This window comes from Aedes albopictus, chromosome 2 (genome assembly GCF_035046485.1).
Source record: "Aedes albopictus strain Foshan chromosome 2, AalbF5, whole genome shotgun sequence".
In the NCBI taxonomy this organism is placed as follows: Eukaryota; Metazoa; Arthropoda; class Insecta; order Diptera; family Culicidae; genus Aedes; species Aedes albopictus.
In genome coordinates, this window is record NC_085137.1 from 88,772,879 (window position 1) to 88,793,519 (window position 20,641).

A 20,641-nucleotide genomic window follows, 5' to 3' on the forward strand; every position below is an offset into this window, starting at 1 on the left:
CCACTCACAGCATGGTCTTGTTGAATACTCGTGCGCCTGATTTGAAAAACTGACGATGAAAACGAGCACGACAAAGGTATTCGAGGAAGATCTGTCGTCGGTGCGAGACCACATGATTAGCAAAATTATCCAAATATCAATTCCAGCGTCATGAAGCACTATTGGCTTGGATAATAATGACACAAAATGACTTGCAAGTTCAAAATAGCCAATTGGCAAAGAAAGGTCTCAATTAGTAATTTCAGAACTCTGAAAAGCAGCTTTGTCTCATTGCAGTTGTTTTTCTTAAGAATCGGAGTCACGTTTACCATGACAAATCTAGCATTCGGATAGTTCTATAGACTTCAAAACTCATAGACGCATTCTGTACAAAAAAGTCTTTATTTTCCATTTTTTTTAAGTGATATGTCTTTTTCTTGTGTGTATTTCATGTGTATGCTTGTGCTGCGCTCAAAACTGGAATGGGTTTCATTATTTACGCGTTTTGTCTGAAATTCAATCATGGTCGAACTGGCTTACCATACATGGGTTTTTATTTGTTTGACTAATTTCATTTTAAATTTTGGTTACCCTATCTCCAATGGAATGTAAAAACTCAATAGACAATAAATTTTCTGCCTTATTCCGTAAATTCAACGTATGTACATAAACAGAAACCACGATTTGACTATACGCTCCCAAAAACATTCCTTTTTTCTACTATGTGTAAAATTACAAATCTATAGACAACATTTCTTTCCCTACTTGAACGCAATCAAGTACATATCCGGACAAAAATTAAACTACCTTTAAAATAAATAGTGTGTACTTTCATGTCATTAAAAAATTCCAACGATAGTTAACAGGTTTAGGAAAATAAAACTTTACAACAGCACCTATTCGCGCCATAAAAAAGGCTGTGACGGCTGCCGAAACGATTAACGAGTACCTAAAAAGTTGTTCAAAACGATAAAAGAAAACTAATTCCGGGGAAAACGACGCTTCGCCGTTTCCCTTCGATCAATCTCAAAAGGAAGAACATTGTGGTTGTTGTTTTCGCCGCTTTGTTGGTTGGGTGAGACTACGAACTATGAACTAAAACTGGAGTGAACGCCACCAAGGCAGGGCGAATTTTACAGCTCGTCGTGCTTCGGTCCGGAGAACTCGTCGTGTGAGATATATCCGTTCTTGTCCTTGTCCTCGTGCTGGAAGATTTCCTCCACCAGTTTGTCGTGCTCGGCGATCATGTTCTTGATGTCCTCGGATTCCTGACCACCGTCGGCGGCGACCATCTGCTTCTTCAGGTATTCGCTGACCTGCGAAAAGTTAAGGAAAAATTTGTTATATTTTTTTTTCAATGAATAAAAAGAGATTTGATCATGATTTTGTTTCACGTTGATTTTTTGCGGTGTTAAATTTCCAAAGAATTATCGCAGAAAATAAAAAATATTGTTTCCAGTAAATTCATTGTGTTTAGCAACATTTTTTTTGCAAGAATTTTTGATATTTTAGGAAAATTCATAACCGTGGAGCGAACCCGGAGTGATGGCTAAAGCTCGTAACTATCACGTCGAGGACCTGAGATACAAAGATGATTTTCAGAATAAATCATCTAAGGAAATACTGAAGAAATCGCAAAAGGAATTTATGGAAAAATCTTGAAGAGATTTCTGGAGGAATGCATGAAGGAATTCTTAGAGGAATGCTTGGAGGAATCCTTAGAGGAATTCCTGGAGGCATTCTTGGATGAAATCCTGGAGGAATGGCTGTACGAATGCCTGGAGGATTGTATAGAGTAATACTTGGAGGAATTCATAGAGAACTTCGTGTTGGAATACCAGTAGGAATCCCTGCACGAACATTTGGAGCAATTTCTGGAGGAATACCTGGAGGAATACCTGAAGACATGCCAGTTGCAATTCCTGGAGGAATCTCTAGAGGAATTCCTGGAGGAATCTATAGAGGAATTCCTGAAGAAATCTCTAGAGGAATTCCTGGAAGAATTCCTCGGGGAATCCAAGGAGGAATACCTGGAACATTTCCAGAAGAAATCCTTGGCGCAATGCTGGAGGAATCTCTGGAGGAATAACAAGAGGATCTTCCGAAGGAATCTCTAGAGGAATTGCAGGACAATAATAGAATAGAATTTCTAGAGGAATTCGTTGACGAATGTCTGGAGGAATCTCTGAAGGAATTCCTGGAAGAACCCCTTGAGAAATTCCTGGAGGAATTCCTGGAGAAGTCCTTGGAAGAATCCCAGGAGGAGTTCCTGAAGGAATTCTCATTAGGATTGTCTGAAGAATTCCCAGGAGGAAGTAGTGAAGAAATCGCAGAAGGATTTCTTGGAAAAATCCTGAAGGTATCCAAAGAAGAGTTCATGGGGGAACTTCTGGAGGTTACCCTGTCGCAGTTCTTGAAGGAATCCCTGAAGGAATTGCTGAAGAAACCCCATGATGCATCTTGAAAGCAATCTCAAGAGGAATTCCTAAAGAAATCCCTTTATATTTCCTGTAGAAATTCCTGGAAGAATTGATGGAGGAATTCTGAAAGAGTTACAGGAGGAATTCCTGTAGTAATTTCAAGAAGAGTTCCAGGAAGAATCCTTGGAAAAATTTTTAAAATAATTCCTGGTATTGTTCCTGAAAGAATAACAGAAAAATGTTCCGATTAAATCTCTGAAACAAAACGTGAGGCAGTTCCTGGAGGATTTCTTGACGGAATCCCAAAAACATGTCTTGGAGGAATACCTGGAGGACTTCCTGAAGAAATCCTTAGAATAGTCCCGGAAGCAATCCCATAGATTTTTTTAAGGAAATCCTTGGACGCTTTTCTAAACAAATTCCTGGAAGAAGTTCCTTAAGAAGTCCTGGAAAAAATCTGAACGAATCTATGTCTGCAGTCTGGATGAATTATTGAAAAAATCTTTAAAGAGACTCCTAAAGGAAACTTAGAAAGAATTTCTGGATTATTTTTAACAATCCCTGGTAAAATTTTCTGAAAGAATTCCTGGAAGAAATTGCTCCATATATACTTTGAATAATTCCAGATTAAGTTATTGGGAACAATATCTAGCGAAATACTTAAAGAAAAATATGGATAAATCCCTGAAAAAAATCTCTGAAGCAATACCTGCAGAAATACCCAAAAGTATCTATGGTGCAATTTCTTTGGGAATCTCTTGAGAAAATCCTGAAAGTATATTAAAAAATTGAAACAACCACTGGAAGAACCTCTAAAGATGTTTCAGAAGAAATTCCATGAGGAATGTGTGGTGAAATCCTTAGAGGAATTCTTGAAGGTATCTCTGGATAAATCCATGATGAAGCCACTGCAAGAAACTATGGGAAAATTACTGGAGGAATTATTTAATACACCCTTGCAGAAATAGGGTCTGTGACTATTTGGGCAGGGGTACCTATTTTGGGCACTTGCTGCTACTGAGTTATAGCAGCAAGTGCCCGAAATAGGTCCCCCTGCCCAAATGGTCCCAGACCCTATTTGTAAAAAAAATGTGAAAACAAAACCTGGGGGGAGTTTCCGAAACATTCCTTGAAACAAGTCCTGGAACAATCCCTATCGGAACCCCGTAAGACGTCCATGGCGGAATTCAGGAGGGAGAAATTTCTGGAGACGTCACTTGAGTAATTTGTGAAGAAGTTCTTGAAAAAATACGTTTCAGAAGATTTTTATAAAGAAATTCCGGATTTTTACTCTTTGCACGACGTTTGTCTGAATTGAGTTCTAGGGAACATTCAGGAGTCATGAATTTTGAGTAACTACACTTTATATCAGCATATGGTGCTAGAAAGTCCTTCTCTTTCCCTAGCGGAAGCGGTTTCGGCATATCCGAAAAAATTGCCATGTTGTTTTTGTGTTCGACGAATTTAAACTACAAAATTTAGCCGTTCAACCAAGATTGTTATTTGGTAAAAATCTATGATATGATTGAAGGGGTGCTCTTGATGAAATACTTGACGAAATTTCTCGTAAGTTTTGGGGAAAAAAATGATAATTATGGATAAAATCCTAAATTGTAGAAATTGTTCATTTCTTGGGAGAATTTATCCGAAATTCTGAATTATTGATAACCTTGTGTTGGTTAAAAATAAAAAAAATGAAGGTGGCCAGAGGGGGACACGGCACGGAATTCTGCATTCACAATTCTAAACAAAACTGATCAAATAATCAAATAAAAATCCACTCAAATACCTTTCTATCATCATTTTTTTTATTTTTATTTTTTTGATTTTTTTTTTAATAAAAATACTCCCTGGAGTGTCAGGATCACAGATGGAAAATGTTACTAAATTTCATGAAAAAAAATGTCACGATATTTTTTCAATTTACACCACTTCCGGTGTAAATTCCTATTCGTATGCATCACGAATCCATAATGGCGATTGGTTATGGGAAATTTATTATTTCGTCGATAAACATTTCATGCTAAGGACAGAGAAATTGGTGAATAAAAAATGACATTTTAATGACATTTCCCATCCCTGGTCAGAATTTTCCAGGAATCCGTCAACAATATATTTTCTGAATTTTCCACGATAGTCAAATGACACGGTGTATATGCTAGAAAAAAAAAAAAAAAAAAAAAAAAAAAAAAAAAAAAAAAAAAAAAAAAAAAAAAGTATACCAAAATGTACCAAAACAGATAAATACAGCATGAAAACTGAGTTTTCGATAAATGGCAAGGAGTTTTTGGTATATATTAGTAATTCTCGTTAAATAATGAATAAACCACTATCCCTTTAGCTTGGTTCGAACAAAACTTTTGTCTCAAAAAATATGTATGGTTAATTCGAAAGCTAATATTTTGTGCAATGAACATACACAATAACGTTGCATAAATGTCCAAAACAATTCAAAAAGATCAGAAATTTATTCAGGAATTCCTTTGAAAATGTCTCCGAGGATTTACGCTGGAATTCCTTTACGAATCGCTAAAAAAAATCCATCACGAATTGCTTCAGAAATTCCTCCATGGATCCCTTCTGAAATTCCTTCAGGAGTTCTGGCGAAAATTTAGAGATTCGTAACAAGATAGAGCGTGGTTACTACTGATTGTGCTGTACTTGCCGAACGATCTTTCTGTACGACACAGTTACACAGTATGCACAGCACAGCTTTCTTTCAAAGACTCCTTCAGAAACTTTTTTAGACATTAATTCAGAAATTTTCCCAGAGATTCCTACAGCGATGCCTTCAGGAACTATTCCAGAGTTATTTTTGGAAAATGTTTTAGAAGTTCCTTGAACAATTTGTACCGGCGTGACTTCTTCCAGGAATTTCACCAGAAATTCCAACAAAAACATCCAATTTCTCCAGAAATTCCACTAGGGATGTGTAAGAAAGTTGGGTATTAGTTTCTGCAGAAATTCCTCCAGAGATTTTTTAAGAACCCCGTAACGTGGGTGGGTCACCTTATAATGGTGTGTTACGGTGTAAGATCTACCACAACTTGATCTGGTAATTTTTCAGCTGGGTTAATTTAAATGCAGAAAAATTCCAAGATCAGAATGTTTTTTTTTTCGTATTTGGTTTTTAACAGCTAATATACCGTTTGTTTCAGGAGGATTCAGGTAATTATTTTCAAGAGCGTATCACCATTTAATACAGTTTTCTATTCCAGATGTACAAGCAAGAAATCCTGCAAGAAAGATAACGAAACATCCTTTTTATTTTGAAGAGGTAAGGTTACCATGTCCTTTTAGTTGCGCTATATTTGCTTGTGCCTCTCACTGAGCAGAAACATAATTTATACAATAAATAAAAAAAAAACTCGTTTGATCTTATTATTGTGTAACTTGTTTTACGCGATTTTTTTTATTTTGTTTTTTTAGATAAGTTGTTTTTTTTTTGTTGTTCTACGCGGCTTCCTTTTTATTTTATTTTATTTTATTTTTTTCTCGGATCGCCGATTTTTTTTGCTCGTTTTAAACATTTGTTGCAAATTTCCGATGACCCTGGAGAGATCGGTTTTGCTTGTGCCTCTCACTGAGCAGAACCATAATTATTTATCAAATAAACAGAAAAAAAACTTTTTTGATTGCCGCTGGCTTTCAAAAGATTAAACATTAGGGAAGTAAATAACAACTGCCCTGGGTCCATCACCAGCTTTTCAGGCGAATCCTTGACCTAATACAACTCCCAACCATCCACTCCGTAGTACTTATTAGAGTGTCACTGAATCGGAGGCCTCTTAAGTAAGTGCTACATCAACATTTTCTTCCCCTATCCCAAGTTACGGTAAAGATGGGCGTGGCCGGTAATAATGACATTTGTGCTTTTGGTATTCTTGCTTAAGATTGGAGCAAAGTTAACTCCCCGGCCTTCTTCCGAAAAGCAATCCGAGCATGATTATTCCTGCAGAGATTTCTTAAGAAAATGTTTCAGAGGATTACCCTATTTTTCGGGACATTTCTAGAATTTTTTTTTTTTCGAAAAATCCTTCGGGAATTTCTTTAAGCATTCCCTCAAATCATCTTCCAAGGATTTATTCAAAAACTTTCTCGGGGGTGTGCTTGGGAAACTGCTCTAGTGATTTTTTTCTTTGAAAATCTGAATTTCTGTCAGAAAATCTTCCTGAGATTTTTTTAAAATTGCTGCAGGGACTGTTAAAAAAAAATTAAAGATTCATTCGGGAATTTTCTCCAGAGATTGGCATAGAAACTTCCCTAGGGATTCCTTCCAAAAATTTTCGACTTTATTATAAATTATCCATGACTTTTATTATAAATTCAACTAATAATTTCTTTGGAAATATCTCCAAACTTTCCTCCAGAGATTTTTCTACAAATTTCTCCATGGAAAACTTTGAAAAATTCCCCCAGATTCAATAATTCTTTCATGGACTCTTGCTGAAATTCATCCTAGTATTCATTTAAAAAATCTTTTACGAGTTCCTGGAAAAAAAACCTCCCAGGGATTCTTAAAGAAACTCTTTCAGGGATTCATTTGGAAACTCCTCGTAGATTTACTTTTAAAAATTCAGAGAATCCTTAAGAAATTCAGTCAGAAATTTTCAAGATTTTTTTTTTTGAATGTCATCCAGAAATTTTACGAAGAACTCCTTAAGAAAGTCTTGCAAGGATAGCGTCCAAAACTGATGCATGGATTCCTTCACAAAATACTTCTAAAAAGTTTGTATACCCTGCAATCTACCAGTAATTCATCTACGACTTTCCCAAACAAAAAATCCATAGAGATTCCCCCAAAAAGTTGCAAAGCCTTCATCTAGAAAACCTTCCATGAACTTTTTCAAAAAAAAAAACTCCATGAAATTGTTTGTTAGGAAAGGATTCACGGATACATTAAGAATCAGAAATTCAAAAAAACGTTCAAAATTTTCTCAAAAGCATTCTAAAGAATTTTCTCCAAGGATTGCTTTAGAAATTCTACTAGAATATCTTAGGGGAATTCCCAAGATAACTTCACATTGCTTTAGATATTCCCCAAAGACAATTCTCTTCCAGAATTGCTCCAAGAATTTTTCTTAAGAAAGTCTTAGAAAATCCTTCAAGGATTCCTTCATTACTTTCTACAGATTCTTTCAGAGCTTCTTAAAAGGATTCTTACGGAGAGGCTGGAAGACATTCTTGTAGAGATTCCTGCAGAAATTTACACAGCGATTTCATCAGACATTCCGCCGGGTATTCCTATACGTATTTTCTCAGAAATTACTCTCTGGATTTTTCTATGTATTCCTCCAAGATTTCATTATAAAATTGTTTAGGATTTTTATTAGGGGATTTCTCCAGGATTTTTTTTTTTTTCAAAAATATCTCAAGATGTTTTGTCAGGGCTTTCAAGGTGTTTCTTCAGTTATTCCTCTAGGAATTTCTTAAGAAAATCCATGTATGGATTCTTAAAACATTCCTGTTTTTTTTCAGAAATTCTTTCTGGAGTTCATTTGGAATCTTCTTCAGTTTTTTAACTCCTTCTGAAGACTTCTTCAATATTCCTAGAATTATTTCAGAAATTTTAGCAGGGATTTCTTTAAAAATTGTCCTATTGGTTCTTTCAGAAGTTGATCCAGCAGTTCCTTCCGGAATTGCTCAAACGGTTCCTTCAGAGATTCCTCGAAGAATTCATCATGAGAATGTACCAGTGAAGAAGAAAGGACGCTGAAATCGGGGAACCTTGAATAACTAGCTCTGATTTTACCATGACAGTACTGGAAATTATTTATCACACATCTTTTCAGTAATCTGCCGAAGCATTACAAAGACCTTTTTATGGAACTTGCCACACAACTTGGAATTCAATCAACCGAATACGCGCCAAGATAGTATAAGGCATCTACCAAAAATATCGGGAATATATTACAAATATTGGTGAGGAAGTCATAAGAAATCTTGGAAGAAGTTTGTTAGAAAGCTTTGAGCTGGTGAATGGGCAGTTTTTCTGTATCCGCCAAAAATATTGTCATTGCTAAGGGATCTGTAAAAATATCGCCATAGAATCACCCCATATACTGCACTCATCGTGATCATCGACAAAGCGTAAGATATTTATGAAAATGAAGTCAGAAACGGAAGTAGAGATTAAGGTAAATATATAAAACTAAGTACCGTCGTTGGGGGTGACAATGGGTCAGAAGGATGAGATTGGGTCAAACATTATCTGAAATATTTCATCAAATATTGTGAATATTGAATCAAACATTTCATGGTGTCATCCTCGTAGTTGCCAGCAGTTTCTGTCGAAAAATAAGGCTTCTTGAGCAATTAGTTATTTTATGATGAATCATCGAGAAAGATTGAAAATAAGACCTTTTTCAAATGCCACTTTTAAGGCTCGATGAAACATCACACTTTTAGGTGGACAGATACTTTTTAGAATCTCAAACTCGTATCCATCATATAATACATTATTGGTAAGAAGTATTAACCTTGAACAGAACTTTATTGGCTTGCTTTATTTCAAATGCTGAACAAATTCGGTTCCTTGACCAATTCTCACCCCTTCGAAGGGATGAGAATGGGTCAATTTTCATACACTAGTAGTTTTAAGGAAAATTGTCGAATTCCAAATGTTTTTTCATTATTTGTTCATGCATTACTAAAGATCACATTTCAGTGATCAAAGGATTTTTTCATGCAAAGAAGCATAAGTTATTGAGCAATGAATGTGGAAGTATGCATTTTTGACCCATTCTCACCCCCAACGACGATATATCATGACTCATGAGGTATACTTTGGCGTTATTATGGGTGTTCCACGAAACAACTTATTGATAGTATCGAGATGAAATGTACATAAAGTCGAAGTACATTTAGTCGAGGGTCCACTAAATCGAGGTTGACCTGTACAATGCCACAGGAAACCAGTTGACGATGTAATAAATTAAAAACGGAAGCAAAAGTTTAGTTTAACGACAGATATTATACCCTTTTGTATATCGTACAATCAATTTTCTCACCTCCTCCCGGCTCAGCTGCATGTCCTTGTTCTCGTCGATCTCCTTGAACACATTGGTGGTCGGCGCGGTGTCACCGATGTTGATCAGCTCCACATCGAACACCAGGGTGGCTCCGCCGGGGATCACGTTTCCAGCTCCACGGTCTCCGTAGCCCAACTCTGGTGGGATGGTCAGCTTACGCTTTTCACCTTTAACATGAAGGAACAATTTCAAAACAACAATTCAAGTGTGTATAATGTACGCTTGATTACTCACCGACGCACATATCGGTCAATCCCTGGTCCCATCCCTTGATGACCTGTCCGGCTCCCAGCTGGAAGGTGAATGGCTGATCGCGATCAAAGCTGAAACGAAAATGAGGAAATTATACATTAGATTGCCGTAATTTCATTGTGTGTGAAAAATTGAATTCGGTCCGGGTGCTTGCCTTCAACAAACGAGAGTCTCAAATTAAAATGGTCCGCACAGCCGAACGAAATGTGGACCATGACCATCCTCCCTCTCTAATTCGCTTGCAAATATTCTATAAATGTAAAACTAATAGAAATGAGAGCATCGTTCCTGCCTTTCCCCAAATCGTCGTCGTCACCGACGACGTTGTTGTTAGTCGTGCTTGAAATGTGCTCCGGTGATTCACATGCGAGAAAAAGGGGCATCACCGCCGTGAAGGAGAAAGTTTGCCTGAGAGGTGCAGCAACCAGCCAGTCCAGCCAGCCAGGCTGACTGGCAAACTGAGAGATTCGTGTTTGTTTCCGGAATTCAATTTTGCCTCAGTAGACATATTGCTGGGGGAAGGAAACCGGGAGGAATGGTTTGGGGTGTGAAAATCCTTGAGTTATTATTTTTTAATTAAAGACAAATATTAACACATGGGATGCGCCTTAAAGTGTGGTGATTTGAAGCGTTGGAAAATTTGAAAAATTTTCCATACGTCATTTCCGGAAATGGGGGCGGAAGTGGAGGTGGAGAAGCGAAGGATGTCGACCGAAGATGTAGGAAATTCTCATCAGTCAGAGTTAACAATCGCGCGCTCGGTTGAACATGAAAAATTGTTGCACTTGTCTCGTATTCCCTCAAGTGGGAAACCATCAACATATACTTAGGGCATCCTGTCGTGGGTTCATTAGGGTGTTGTTTGATTTTGTTAAATTTCATAAATGAACATGGCATTTGTTCGCACTCTCTTGGGATCAAAAAGAAAGTATGGAATTTTCTATCTAAGTCCTGAAATATGTCTCGCCATCAATCAGGTACACTCTAGTGCTCTGCTAGTCCAGGCATATCATATTCTCTACCATACTCAAAGACCACGGATGCGAGGCTCAAGATTTCAGCAATTGTCTTCCACCTCGATTCCTGCCGAGCACTAAAACGTAAAGGTATGTGATATATCATGCGATATCGTCGATTCGCTTCAAATCATATTCGTACCAATGATCATTTACACCGTGATCTAGAAAATTCCTGTTTTTAAACTGTTTCAGTTATTATCCATAGTTTTCTAGCAATTCATTCAAGAATTTTTTCCTAAATTTCGATATAATGCAATGTCAGATATAAATATTTTATTTGACATTCTAAGCAGATTAATATTGCCACAGTTTTTTTTTTTTCAATCAGGAGCTTCACTATAAATTCCCAGCGTCTAATATGCGCTTTTCAATTATTTCATAGATATTTTCAAATATGTGATATACACAAATTATGAAATGTTGTAGAGCGATTCGGAGTTTGATCTAGTGTTACGGGCCATAAATCAATATAAACTTTTCCATACAAAAAGTGTTGCGAAGGAAGGAGATTTTTCGAAGGAAAAAGTATTAAATGGCGCGTGTTTGGGGCAGTTGCACATTGTCCTTCCCCGTGAAATGATAAAAATGGATGCACACTTGGTAGCAAACAGTATTGCAGAAAATTGAAGGAGTTAAGGAGTGGTTGCGGTCATCCGATGACATGGAACTGGGTGAGATCATTCCGAGTTTTTTGTTTTTTTTTTTTACATACTAGAAGAAGTACGGGTAATTTCGCCAATGCGTCATGCGACTCCTGGAGTCTGTAATTAATATTGTTGCTCTGGTGCTGGCGTAATATTGAAGTAATAATAATGTTAGAAGAAAGTGATTGCAGTTCACAACAATCATTGAGCAAATTTAAAATGATTGGCTTAATTACCTTAACGACTGTCGATCACAGGTAACACATGAGACTACTCTTAGTAAAATACATAATTCTAAAATAGCTATCTTAGCTTAGCTGTTTTTTCTCCGTATTCTCTATCAGTAGATCGGCTCCAGAGGCACGTTCTCCTCCATTTGGGAAATTTGTGCCATTTCCGTATACTCTAAGTTCAATACTGTGGGAAACGCGCGACTATTTCCGTTAGTCGGTCGGTTTTATCTGTAGGGAGATGGGGACGCCAATATTGAATGCCAAATCGGAAGCGCGCGATTACTTTCGTGGGAAAATCGGTTTTCACGGTAGTGTAAACGAACCAATGCGGTGACGCGTTCAATATGATACGATCGTTGACGTATGTGCATTGCCCTTACTATTGCGACCAAATAAATCATAATCGGGATGAAGACCGTGTCGTGTATTGTCATATAACTAGTGGATTATATCACTTACCAAAGGTGGCTCCAAGATCCACACCTTACCCTACCCTACTAACAAATACTCCTTCCCGAGACAACTGTGGGGATGCTGTGGATTCCACGGTTTCTAGTAATAACGGTTGTCGAACTAACATTCCTTCCCCTTTGCCGATGACCGTAAGGACGTGACCGTTATTGACTTTAAAAAATTCGAGAGTTCAGAATTGTGCACATTGAGAGTGTGTAGCTAGTCCCAAGCACCATTCATTCGATCTCTGCACAACTTCGATTGTTCTGGTCAATCACGGGGTAGCAAGTACGATATGTACGGTTATTTTTGCTTTGCTATGCTGGCTTTGCTTTGCTTTGCAAAAAGTGTTGCGAAGGAAGGAAGGGCGTTAAAAAAAAATGCCGATTTTCGCAAATGAATGCCGATTCTCGAGCAGAAAAGTTTAACTACTGAATAACACATCAAGGTATTAATCCTGAATACCACTATACCTCGATATCCACTTCGTTAGGTGGTAATAAGAGGCAAAATAACAAAAACAAATAACATAATTTCGTGTAAATAACACCTCGAAAATATCAAGTCTTGTTATTTCAGTGATGATAACATACCTGAAAATTTGAAATGCTGTATTTGTTATCCAGTAGGTATTGAATAACAAAATAATAACATTTCTTATAATTCAATTACATCTTCAATCGATAACTCTATGATGTAATCCCAAAACTTGTTCTTCAGTTATTGTGATGTTCTTCTATCATTTCGTAGAAAAACAATGCAATAGCAATGTTAGGCCTTATACCAGTGGTCGCCAAACTGCGGTCCGCGGGCCGCATGCGGCCCTTACGAAGGTTAAGTGCGGCCTGCGATCTGATTTTGAAATATATTAGAAAGATTGCAAAAACTTAAAGCAAACAAATTTATCAAAGCCCGTTTAAAAAGTAAATACATAATTACCAAATTCACAAAAAGCTAATTGATTCTTTAGGAAATTAATGGATAAATTCATTGAGTAATGTTTTGATCATTTATAGTAGGAATCTTAAGATGAATCCCTGGAAAAACCCATAGAGAAATGTTTGGATATATCCTTGGAGTAGCTCCTGAAGAATCCATGGAAACATTCATAAAGGGAACAATAGAAAACTCTAAAGAAATATCTAGAGAGCAATCGTAAGCTTGGATGATTCACATTGCAATAATTACTGGAGGAATTTCTAGAGGAATCCCTGAAGGAATACCTAGAGTATTACCCGAAGAAATTCCAGGAGCTATCACCAGAATAACCTCCGAAGAAATCCGTAGAGCATCTCCTGTGGAAATTCAATAAAGAATCTCTGGAAAAGGCGAAATCCCTGAAGAAATCTATAAAAAAAATCCGGAGGAATTGATTTATAAAGCCCTACATTAATTCCAGGAGTAATCTTTGTAGATTGTTTCTTCGGGCAAATGCTTGGAGCAATTCTTGGAATAATGTTTGTCCCAATTCCTATTAAAATTTGTCACTGTTAAACTTTTATTAAAAGGTCCCCGCAAGAATTCTTGAAAAAAACCCAAGGAGGAACTTCCGAAGGAATCCCACTAACAATTCTTCAAAGAATACCAAGGGAAATTTCTGGCTAAAATCCAGGAGGAACTCCCGAAGGAATCGCAGAAAAAAATCCTGTTCCTAAAGTTCCTAAAAAGAATTTCCTGGATGAATTGCTGAAGGAATTGGAGAAGATTCGGAAATAACACTGCTCGACAGTATTAAAAAAAATCGTGCTGCTGGATGAAAAAAAAAAACGAAAAGCGAAAGAATTTTTGAAAACAATTGGAACTGAACTTCACAGTTTATGACCAAAGTTTGTATGGAGAGCTTAGGGAGTTCAATTGATATTGTATAAGATTCGTTAAGCTCCTAAAATTACTACTCGAAAGTTTTTTCAACTACTTTTATCGGAGTACCTACTTATCAAAAATAGTAATAGACTATTTCTGAAAAAATAAACTCGTACACAATACACATTAGTTGTGGGTTATTACAGTATTCGAAAAAGATGTTCGTGTTGATGCAAAGAAGATTTGCCTAGAAAATTGCCATGCTAAAATGTAAAACCAAAAATTGAAAAAAAAAAAATATTCCACAGTACAAACATCATGCAAAGCAAAAAGACTTGATCTCAACATGTTTAAGTAAGTTGCTAATTTTAGTGCCTTGTTTTTCAAAAGTTCATGGACATTGATTGATTGATTGATTTGTCTTTATTAAAGCGTTCATGGACAGTAAAACCCCTTAACTTGAATGAAAAAACATTTAGACCTAGAAACGCGTCGAAGTTAAATTTTTTCGAGTAATAAAAAATGGTCACTTTAATTGAGTGCGGTTTGATTCCAGGTCCTCGGAGTGATTTTCCCGTTTTCTTCAGGTCCACGCTACAGTTCCAAAAACTGCGAAAAGTATGATTTTGATTTCTTTTTTTTTTCACTGTTTTTTGTATCTTGACTAATTTCAAATTTAACAGCACGCTTTTGCAGATATTTTTGTATTCTAATATGTCCAAAGCAAGTTTTTATTAACGTATCCTTTCTATGAATTGTTCAACAAAAAAAACTATCGAAACATGCCTATAAACCATGTTTTAGCAAATACAATTAGAGTTGAGGATTGTTTGGCAGTTTGCACGCAAAATCAGATCAGCATCAATATCATATTTAGTGTTATGGTACACAGTGAACAAAAAAAATGCCTTGTTTATAACTTGATTTTTTAAATTACAAAACTCCATAAATGAACGATTTAAGCTTTCATATTGTTATACATCCAGTTTTGCGGTATTTGATTTTTGAAAGTTTTTTGTTCATATACGTATGGAATGACCATGCGACTCAATCACTTTGAAATAGTTGTTTATTTTATTTATTATTGATTTATTTAACTTCAGTTAGACCGAGCCTTCCAAATAAACGTATAAGTATAAAAAACAATAATACTCCAGTTAGTGATAACATACCATCGAATTCACTTCTTGCAAACTTATAATTCTTCATGGATTCCTGCAAGTCCCTTCTGAGCTCCTCCGTGAATTCCTTCTGATTTAATTAACCGTTATGTGTCCGACAAACTTTTTGTTTTTTTTTCTAGACCGTGCTTTTTCAATGGGCGGTGGGTACCCGGGTTAAGAAAATTTCTTCTCAGATTCCTACTAGAGTTCTTTCTGTGATTAATTTCGTAGCTCTTATTGGAATTCCTCTAGAAGTGCCTTCAGAGAATGATTTTAAAGTTCTTTCTAAGATTTTTCCAGAGGTTCCTTCGAGGGACCCCCAGGAGCTCCTACTGAAATTTCTCCAACAGATACTTCTGGTGTTCTGGGAGACCTCAAGAAGTTTATTCATGGATTCGTCAAGAAATTCCTCCTGGGATTTCCCTTTTTAAGAATCTACGATTTAAACGGCTACGCAGTCTTTTAATTTGGAAAAACGAGGTTTATTATTTGCCCGACGTTTCGACACTGGGGTTTTGTGTCACTGGGGTACTAAAATTCAATACATGTACTAATTTGATACAATTTACGGATACAGACTGCGTAGCCGTTTAAATCGTAGATTAAAATCCTCAGTCGATTCTCCAGAAGACTTTTTAGGAATTTTTCCGGCAAAAGTTCTTCAAAATGCCAGGAATTCTCAAAAGTTTCTTCAGTATTTTTTCAAGGAGTTCTTTTTGCGATTCCTCAAGGAGTTTCTTGGTGTCTTTCTTGGATCCCTCCAGAAGGTCCTTCGAGGATTAACTTAGCAGTTCCTTTACGGATACCTGCTGGAGTTTCTTCTGTGATTCCTTCAATAGTTCCCAAGATTGATAAGAAATTGGGTAAAGAGTTCCTTTGAAACTGCCTCTTTCTGGGAATTTCAATCGTGATCTCTTCCAGTATTTGCCCAGAAGTCCTTTTTAGAATTTACTCCTTCCTTTTAGGATTTACCTTGAGATGTATTCATGAGTCTTCTGGAACTTCTTTTTTTATTGCGAGGTACAAGATTTTTTTAGAGACATATTAATGTTTAAACAATTTTTCAAAGGTACAGTTTTTGCACAACATTTTTAGGCAGCAAAATATCTTCGAGTCGTGTTTAACTATTTTATATTGTTCAAGCTAGTGAACGGTTTTAGTGCCTTGATGTTAAAATGTTGTGTACAACAAAGAAAAAAAATTGGAAAAAACTCATTTAGGGTGACGAAGGGTATTATCGGCAGGCTTGTTCTCTTCGTCATGGGGGGTTTTTGTGGGCCGAATTGCCTGAAATTTGGGCATACAACTCAGCTTTGTTGGGAAGCATTTGAGGCCACTTCTGAGACCTACAGGTTTCAAAAAACCCCCATGAGGCAGAGAACAAAACTGCCGAAAATACGTAAGTTCCCTTATTACGTTCTTTTAGAAATATATTATTTGCTGGCTCAAACTTGAAGGTTTCTCTTTTATGTAATTTGAATGAAGGAGGGAACACGTATTGCCATTTTTTGCAACATTTTAAAAATCACCCAAATGATAAAATTATGAAGATTTCGTCTGAAGAGCGCATGGATAGAAAGTATAATCATAAGACCTCAACTTGAATGTGTACGCAATGTGTTTTGCAATACAATATGGGTACTTTCAGAAACTGAAGTAAACATTTTGTTTACATTTTATATGTTGTACTGTGTCATGATTGCTGCTATAACTCAGTAAATTCTTAACCGATTGACTTGAATTGTTGCACATGGCTAGATACTGTGCGTATCTGATCGTGTCTCAAAACTCAAATCAATCGGTTCAAAATTGACTGAGTTATAGAAACAAGTGCCCAAAATAGGTGCTCCTGCCCAAATGGTCCCAGACCCTATATACATTTGTTAAGAACAGCGTCCTTTCTAAAAGTTAAATGAAAAATATTGCAAAACAGATTCGGAAGTGGAACCATCTCGGCAGCGGTCCAATTTTGGGCACTTTTCTGCTATAACTCAGCCAATTCTGAACCAATAGGACAGATCGGTGAAGTACTAGATTTGTAGTAATGAGCTGAATTTTAGTATGGTGAGAAGTTCAATTCTCCGTTTCTGCAATGAAATGGTGAAAAAAGCGTGGGAATTATGATTCCTTGCCTAATTTAATGCTGTTTGAGCAAAACTTTGGGCAACAGTGTTGTTGTTTTCTCCATTTCTTGCAACATAAACAACATAGTTATCCAAAGTTTTGCTCAAACAGCATCAAATTAGGCAAGGAATCATAATACCCACGCTTTTTGCACCATTTCATTGCAAAAACGGAAAATGGACCTTCTCACCATACTAAAATTCAGCTCATTACTACAAATCTAGTACTACACCGAACGTTCCCCATTGACACAATTTTTGGAACGTGATGAGATACGTATAGTATCTAGCCGTGTACAAAATTTCAAGTCAATTGGTTTGGATTTGGCTGAGTTATATCGAAGAGTGCCCAAAATATCGGCCGCTGCCCAAGTGGTTCGCTTCCCTAACATGAAAAGCTTGAGCTTCTATGCATGAGCAAATATTAATTTGAATTGGAAAAGGTAGAGTCTTCGCGATTCGTTCGTTAAGCAGGTAATGCTCTATGGAGGTGAATCAAAATCGTGAAAAATTAGGGCATTGTCAGTGGTAGTCATGCTGTAGTATTTGAGCGACGCGTTCTATGGAATGTACTTGTCAGTGTACAGAAGAACGAGCAGGACACTTATCGCATACCCTTACTCAACTGCAAACATATTCTTCTGCTACCGGGAGGCGCAAAAGTAGCATCATTCGTTTGCTCTTTTCTCACACTTGATCCCACGCCGCACCGCACGGTATTATCCTGTCTTACACAATAATTTGTTTATTTTGTACCGAGCATCATTCCTTACCCCAAGGACGTGGACCAAGACTCCCCGACTGGCGGATTGGGGACGCTCACTGCTTGGCATAGGAGTTCAAGTAGCTCGACACGAGAGAACCCGGCAATAGAACAGGAGACAAATTTATCGCGCAATATGCACTGACGACGGCTACCATGTCGGTTTGGAATAAACTCCGGTGTCGGTCGTATGACAGCTGAACATCTTCGCTTCTGAACCGAGGCTGGTTGAAATCCCAGAAGAGGCGTAGACGTACGACACAACCCATCGCTCAAGCCACGCCGGAATGATGGTCCCACCAAGCAGAGGAGACTCATTTTTCTGTGATGGTTGGTACTTCCTTCCTCTTGGTGCGGTGCTCGCATTACGCAGGGTAATTGAGAGGCATTAAGTATTAATGGTCCTCCACCTCGTGGTCTGCAATCCGTAAAAATGTCACAATTTTTGCTTCTCGCCTGGAAACATCTTTTTCTTTTCCAATAGTAAAATCCAAACCGGACTTCACTTGCGAGGCGGCGGCGGGGGTTTGACGACGATGAGAACCATCCGCGCTAAGATGCCAAGCCGAGGCTGCATCATAATATTGTGCGATGATGCAATGCAATCGTGTGCCCATTACCGGTTTTTGCGAGTCGCGCGAAACTGTTTCTGACTGCAGCAACGGCAGCAAATCACCACTTTAGGCATCGTACGCAAAAGTGAAAGTAAAACCTCTTCGGGCGGTCTGACTCACATCCCCCTAACTGTTTGGTTGAATTGGGCACTAAAGTAGAGTCTTGAGAGATCGCTGCTGCTGCTGCAACAGCATCCCAGCAAAACTGCAAGTCTTGCAAGTGAGTTTTCGATTAGCCATGGTGATCGAATTGGAATGCGTCTGGACCGAAGGAGACGGTTTGAATTTATATTGGCACAGTTCGGAACTGGTTTCAAAATGCGAAAAATTCCAACTGAGGTAAGAAGATAAGCACTGTCAACTGTCCTTGACGAAGTCACTTTGACATTTGAAGCAGGAAAAGATTAACTGATACGGGATGCTATGGTCCATAAAGATGATGCAGAAACGGCCACCACCTATTTTTTTCTAAGGGTGTTTGAGTCAATATACAAATACAAAGATGGGCCTAGAAAAGTTAGCCACCTGTCTGTATTGGTTGTTAGTCTGGATCTGGGAAACCAAACATCTACCAGAGGAGTGGAAGGACGGGGTACTCTGCCCATTTACAAGAAAGTGGCCATATGGCAGCGATCACCATTTCGAATTCTTCCGATAAAGTGCTATTCCAGATCATCTTCCGTCGCCTGTCACCTAAAACGAATGAGTTCGTGGGAAGTTACCAAGCCGGCTTCATCGACAGCCGGTCGTCAATGGACCAGATCTTCACCGTACGGTAAATCCTCCAAAAATACCGTGAATACCAGGTCTCAACGCATCACCTGTTCATTGACTTCAAAGCGGCCTACGACAGTATCGGCCGCACAGAGATGTGGAAAGTCATGATCGAATACGGCGGTGTGCAGAACGGCGTAAGGGATTCGGGTGTACTATCCAGTTCATTCGAATCTCGCCGGGGACTGCGACAAGGTGACGGACTCTCATGCCTACACTGCAACATTGTTCTAGAAGGTGCGATGCGATGAGTTTAGTTCAACAGCTGGGGTACGTTTTCACGATATCCGGTCAATATGTGTGCCTTACGGATGAAATGAACATTATCGTCAGAAAATTTGGAACGGTGGCCGAACTGTACACCCGCCTGAAACGCGAAGCATCAAAAACAAAGTACATGGTGGATCATACCGAGCATGATCGGATCCATCTTGGTAGTAATGTCACAATAGACGGAGATACTTCGAATTTTTAGGAATCTTTTAGAAATTCGATCTGGGATTCTTCCAGAATTTGCTGCTGCGATTCCCAAAGAGGTTACACCTGGGAATTTTCCAGAAATTATATCTGGGATTCCTCTTAATACTCTTTCAGAGATTGGTCTTGATATTCCTATCGGGATTTCTACAAGTTTTGTTTCGAGATTCCTGCGAGAATTCTTCCTGGGATTCGTCGGAGAGCAATTTTCGGGATTCGTCCAGGAATGTCTTATGAGATTTGTACTGAGGTTCCATCTGGGATTTCTTCACAGATCTCTCAAAGAACTCCTTCTGAAAACTTTTCGGGAATTCCAGGATTTCCCAAAAAAAAAAAACCTTCGAAGACTAATTTAAGAAATAGTCACGATATTCTTTCAAGAATTTATTCGCGGATTCCTCCAAAAAAATCGCTCCAGTTTTCCTCTAAGAGTTTATTCCGAGATTCCTAAAAGAGTGTTTTCTGAGATTTTAAAATAAATCCGAGATTCCTTGAGGAATTCCTGCCAAGGCTCCTTCAGATTTTTTTTATTTATTAAAGTGGATCTTTTAACCATTGTCATTCGGATCCACTAAAGTGCGATATTAAGGACAATCGTCTTGAAATCCCGCTTCAACAGTGCATCAGATCGTCAGACGCACAAATGTCAAGAAACAAGCTTCAAACAACAGGGCATTTCATTATTCTGCTCTTGCTCACTTGTAATAAGCTTCAAATAAAAATAACAGGTACGCTGGTTTTGTTTACGAAGAGATTTGTGCTCCCGAAATCGTGAGTAGATACCAAAGTCGGCCATTGTGGCGGCCATTTTGGGATTCTAACAAGTCTGTCCTTAAGCGTATTTAACTATTACACATTTAACTCAAATTTTATCATACATATCGATTTTCTTA

General features: G+C 37.8%; 1 protein-coding gene across 2 annotated transcripts in view; it reads right to left on the reverse strand.

Annotated features, from left to right (window-relative positions):
• Nucleotides 1–362: 362 nt before the first annotated feature.
• LOC115254943 (FK506-binding protein 2) overlaps nt 363–20,641 on the reverse strand; it is a 119,259-nt gene continuing 98,980 nt past the window's right edge. For both annotated transcript variants that reach the window (XM_029852601.2, XM_029852602.2), the window contains exons 3-5: nt 9,665–9,753; nt 9,410–9,597; nt 363–1,295 (exon numbers count right to left, since the gene is read on the reverse strand). In XM_029852601.2, the coding sequence (XP_029708461.1) occupies nt 1,113–1,295; nt 9,410–9,597; nt 9,665–9,753 (460 nt within the window). In that variant the 3' untranslated portion in view covers nt 363–1,112. The remainder of the gene's footprint in view (nt 1,296–9,409; nt 9,598–9,664; nt 9,754–20,641) is intronic.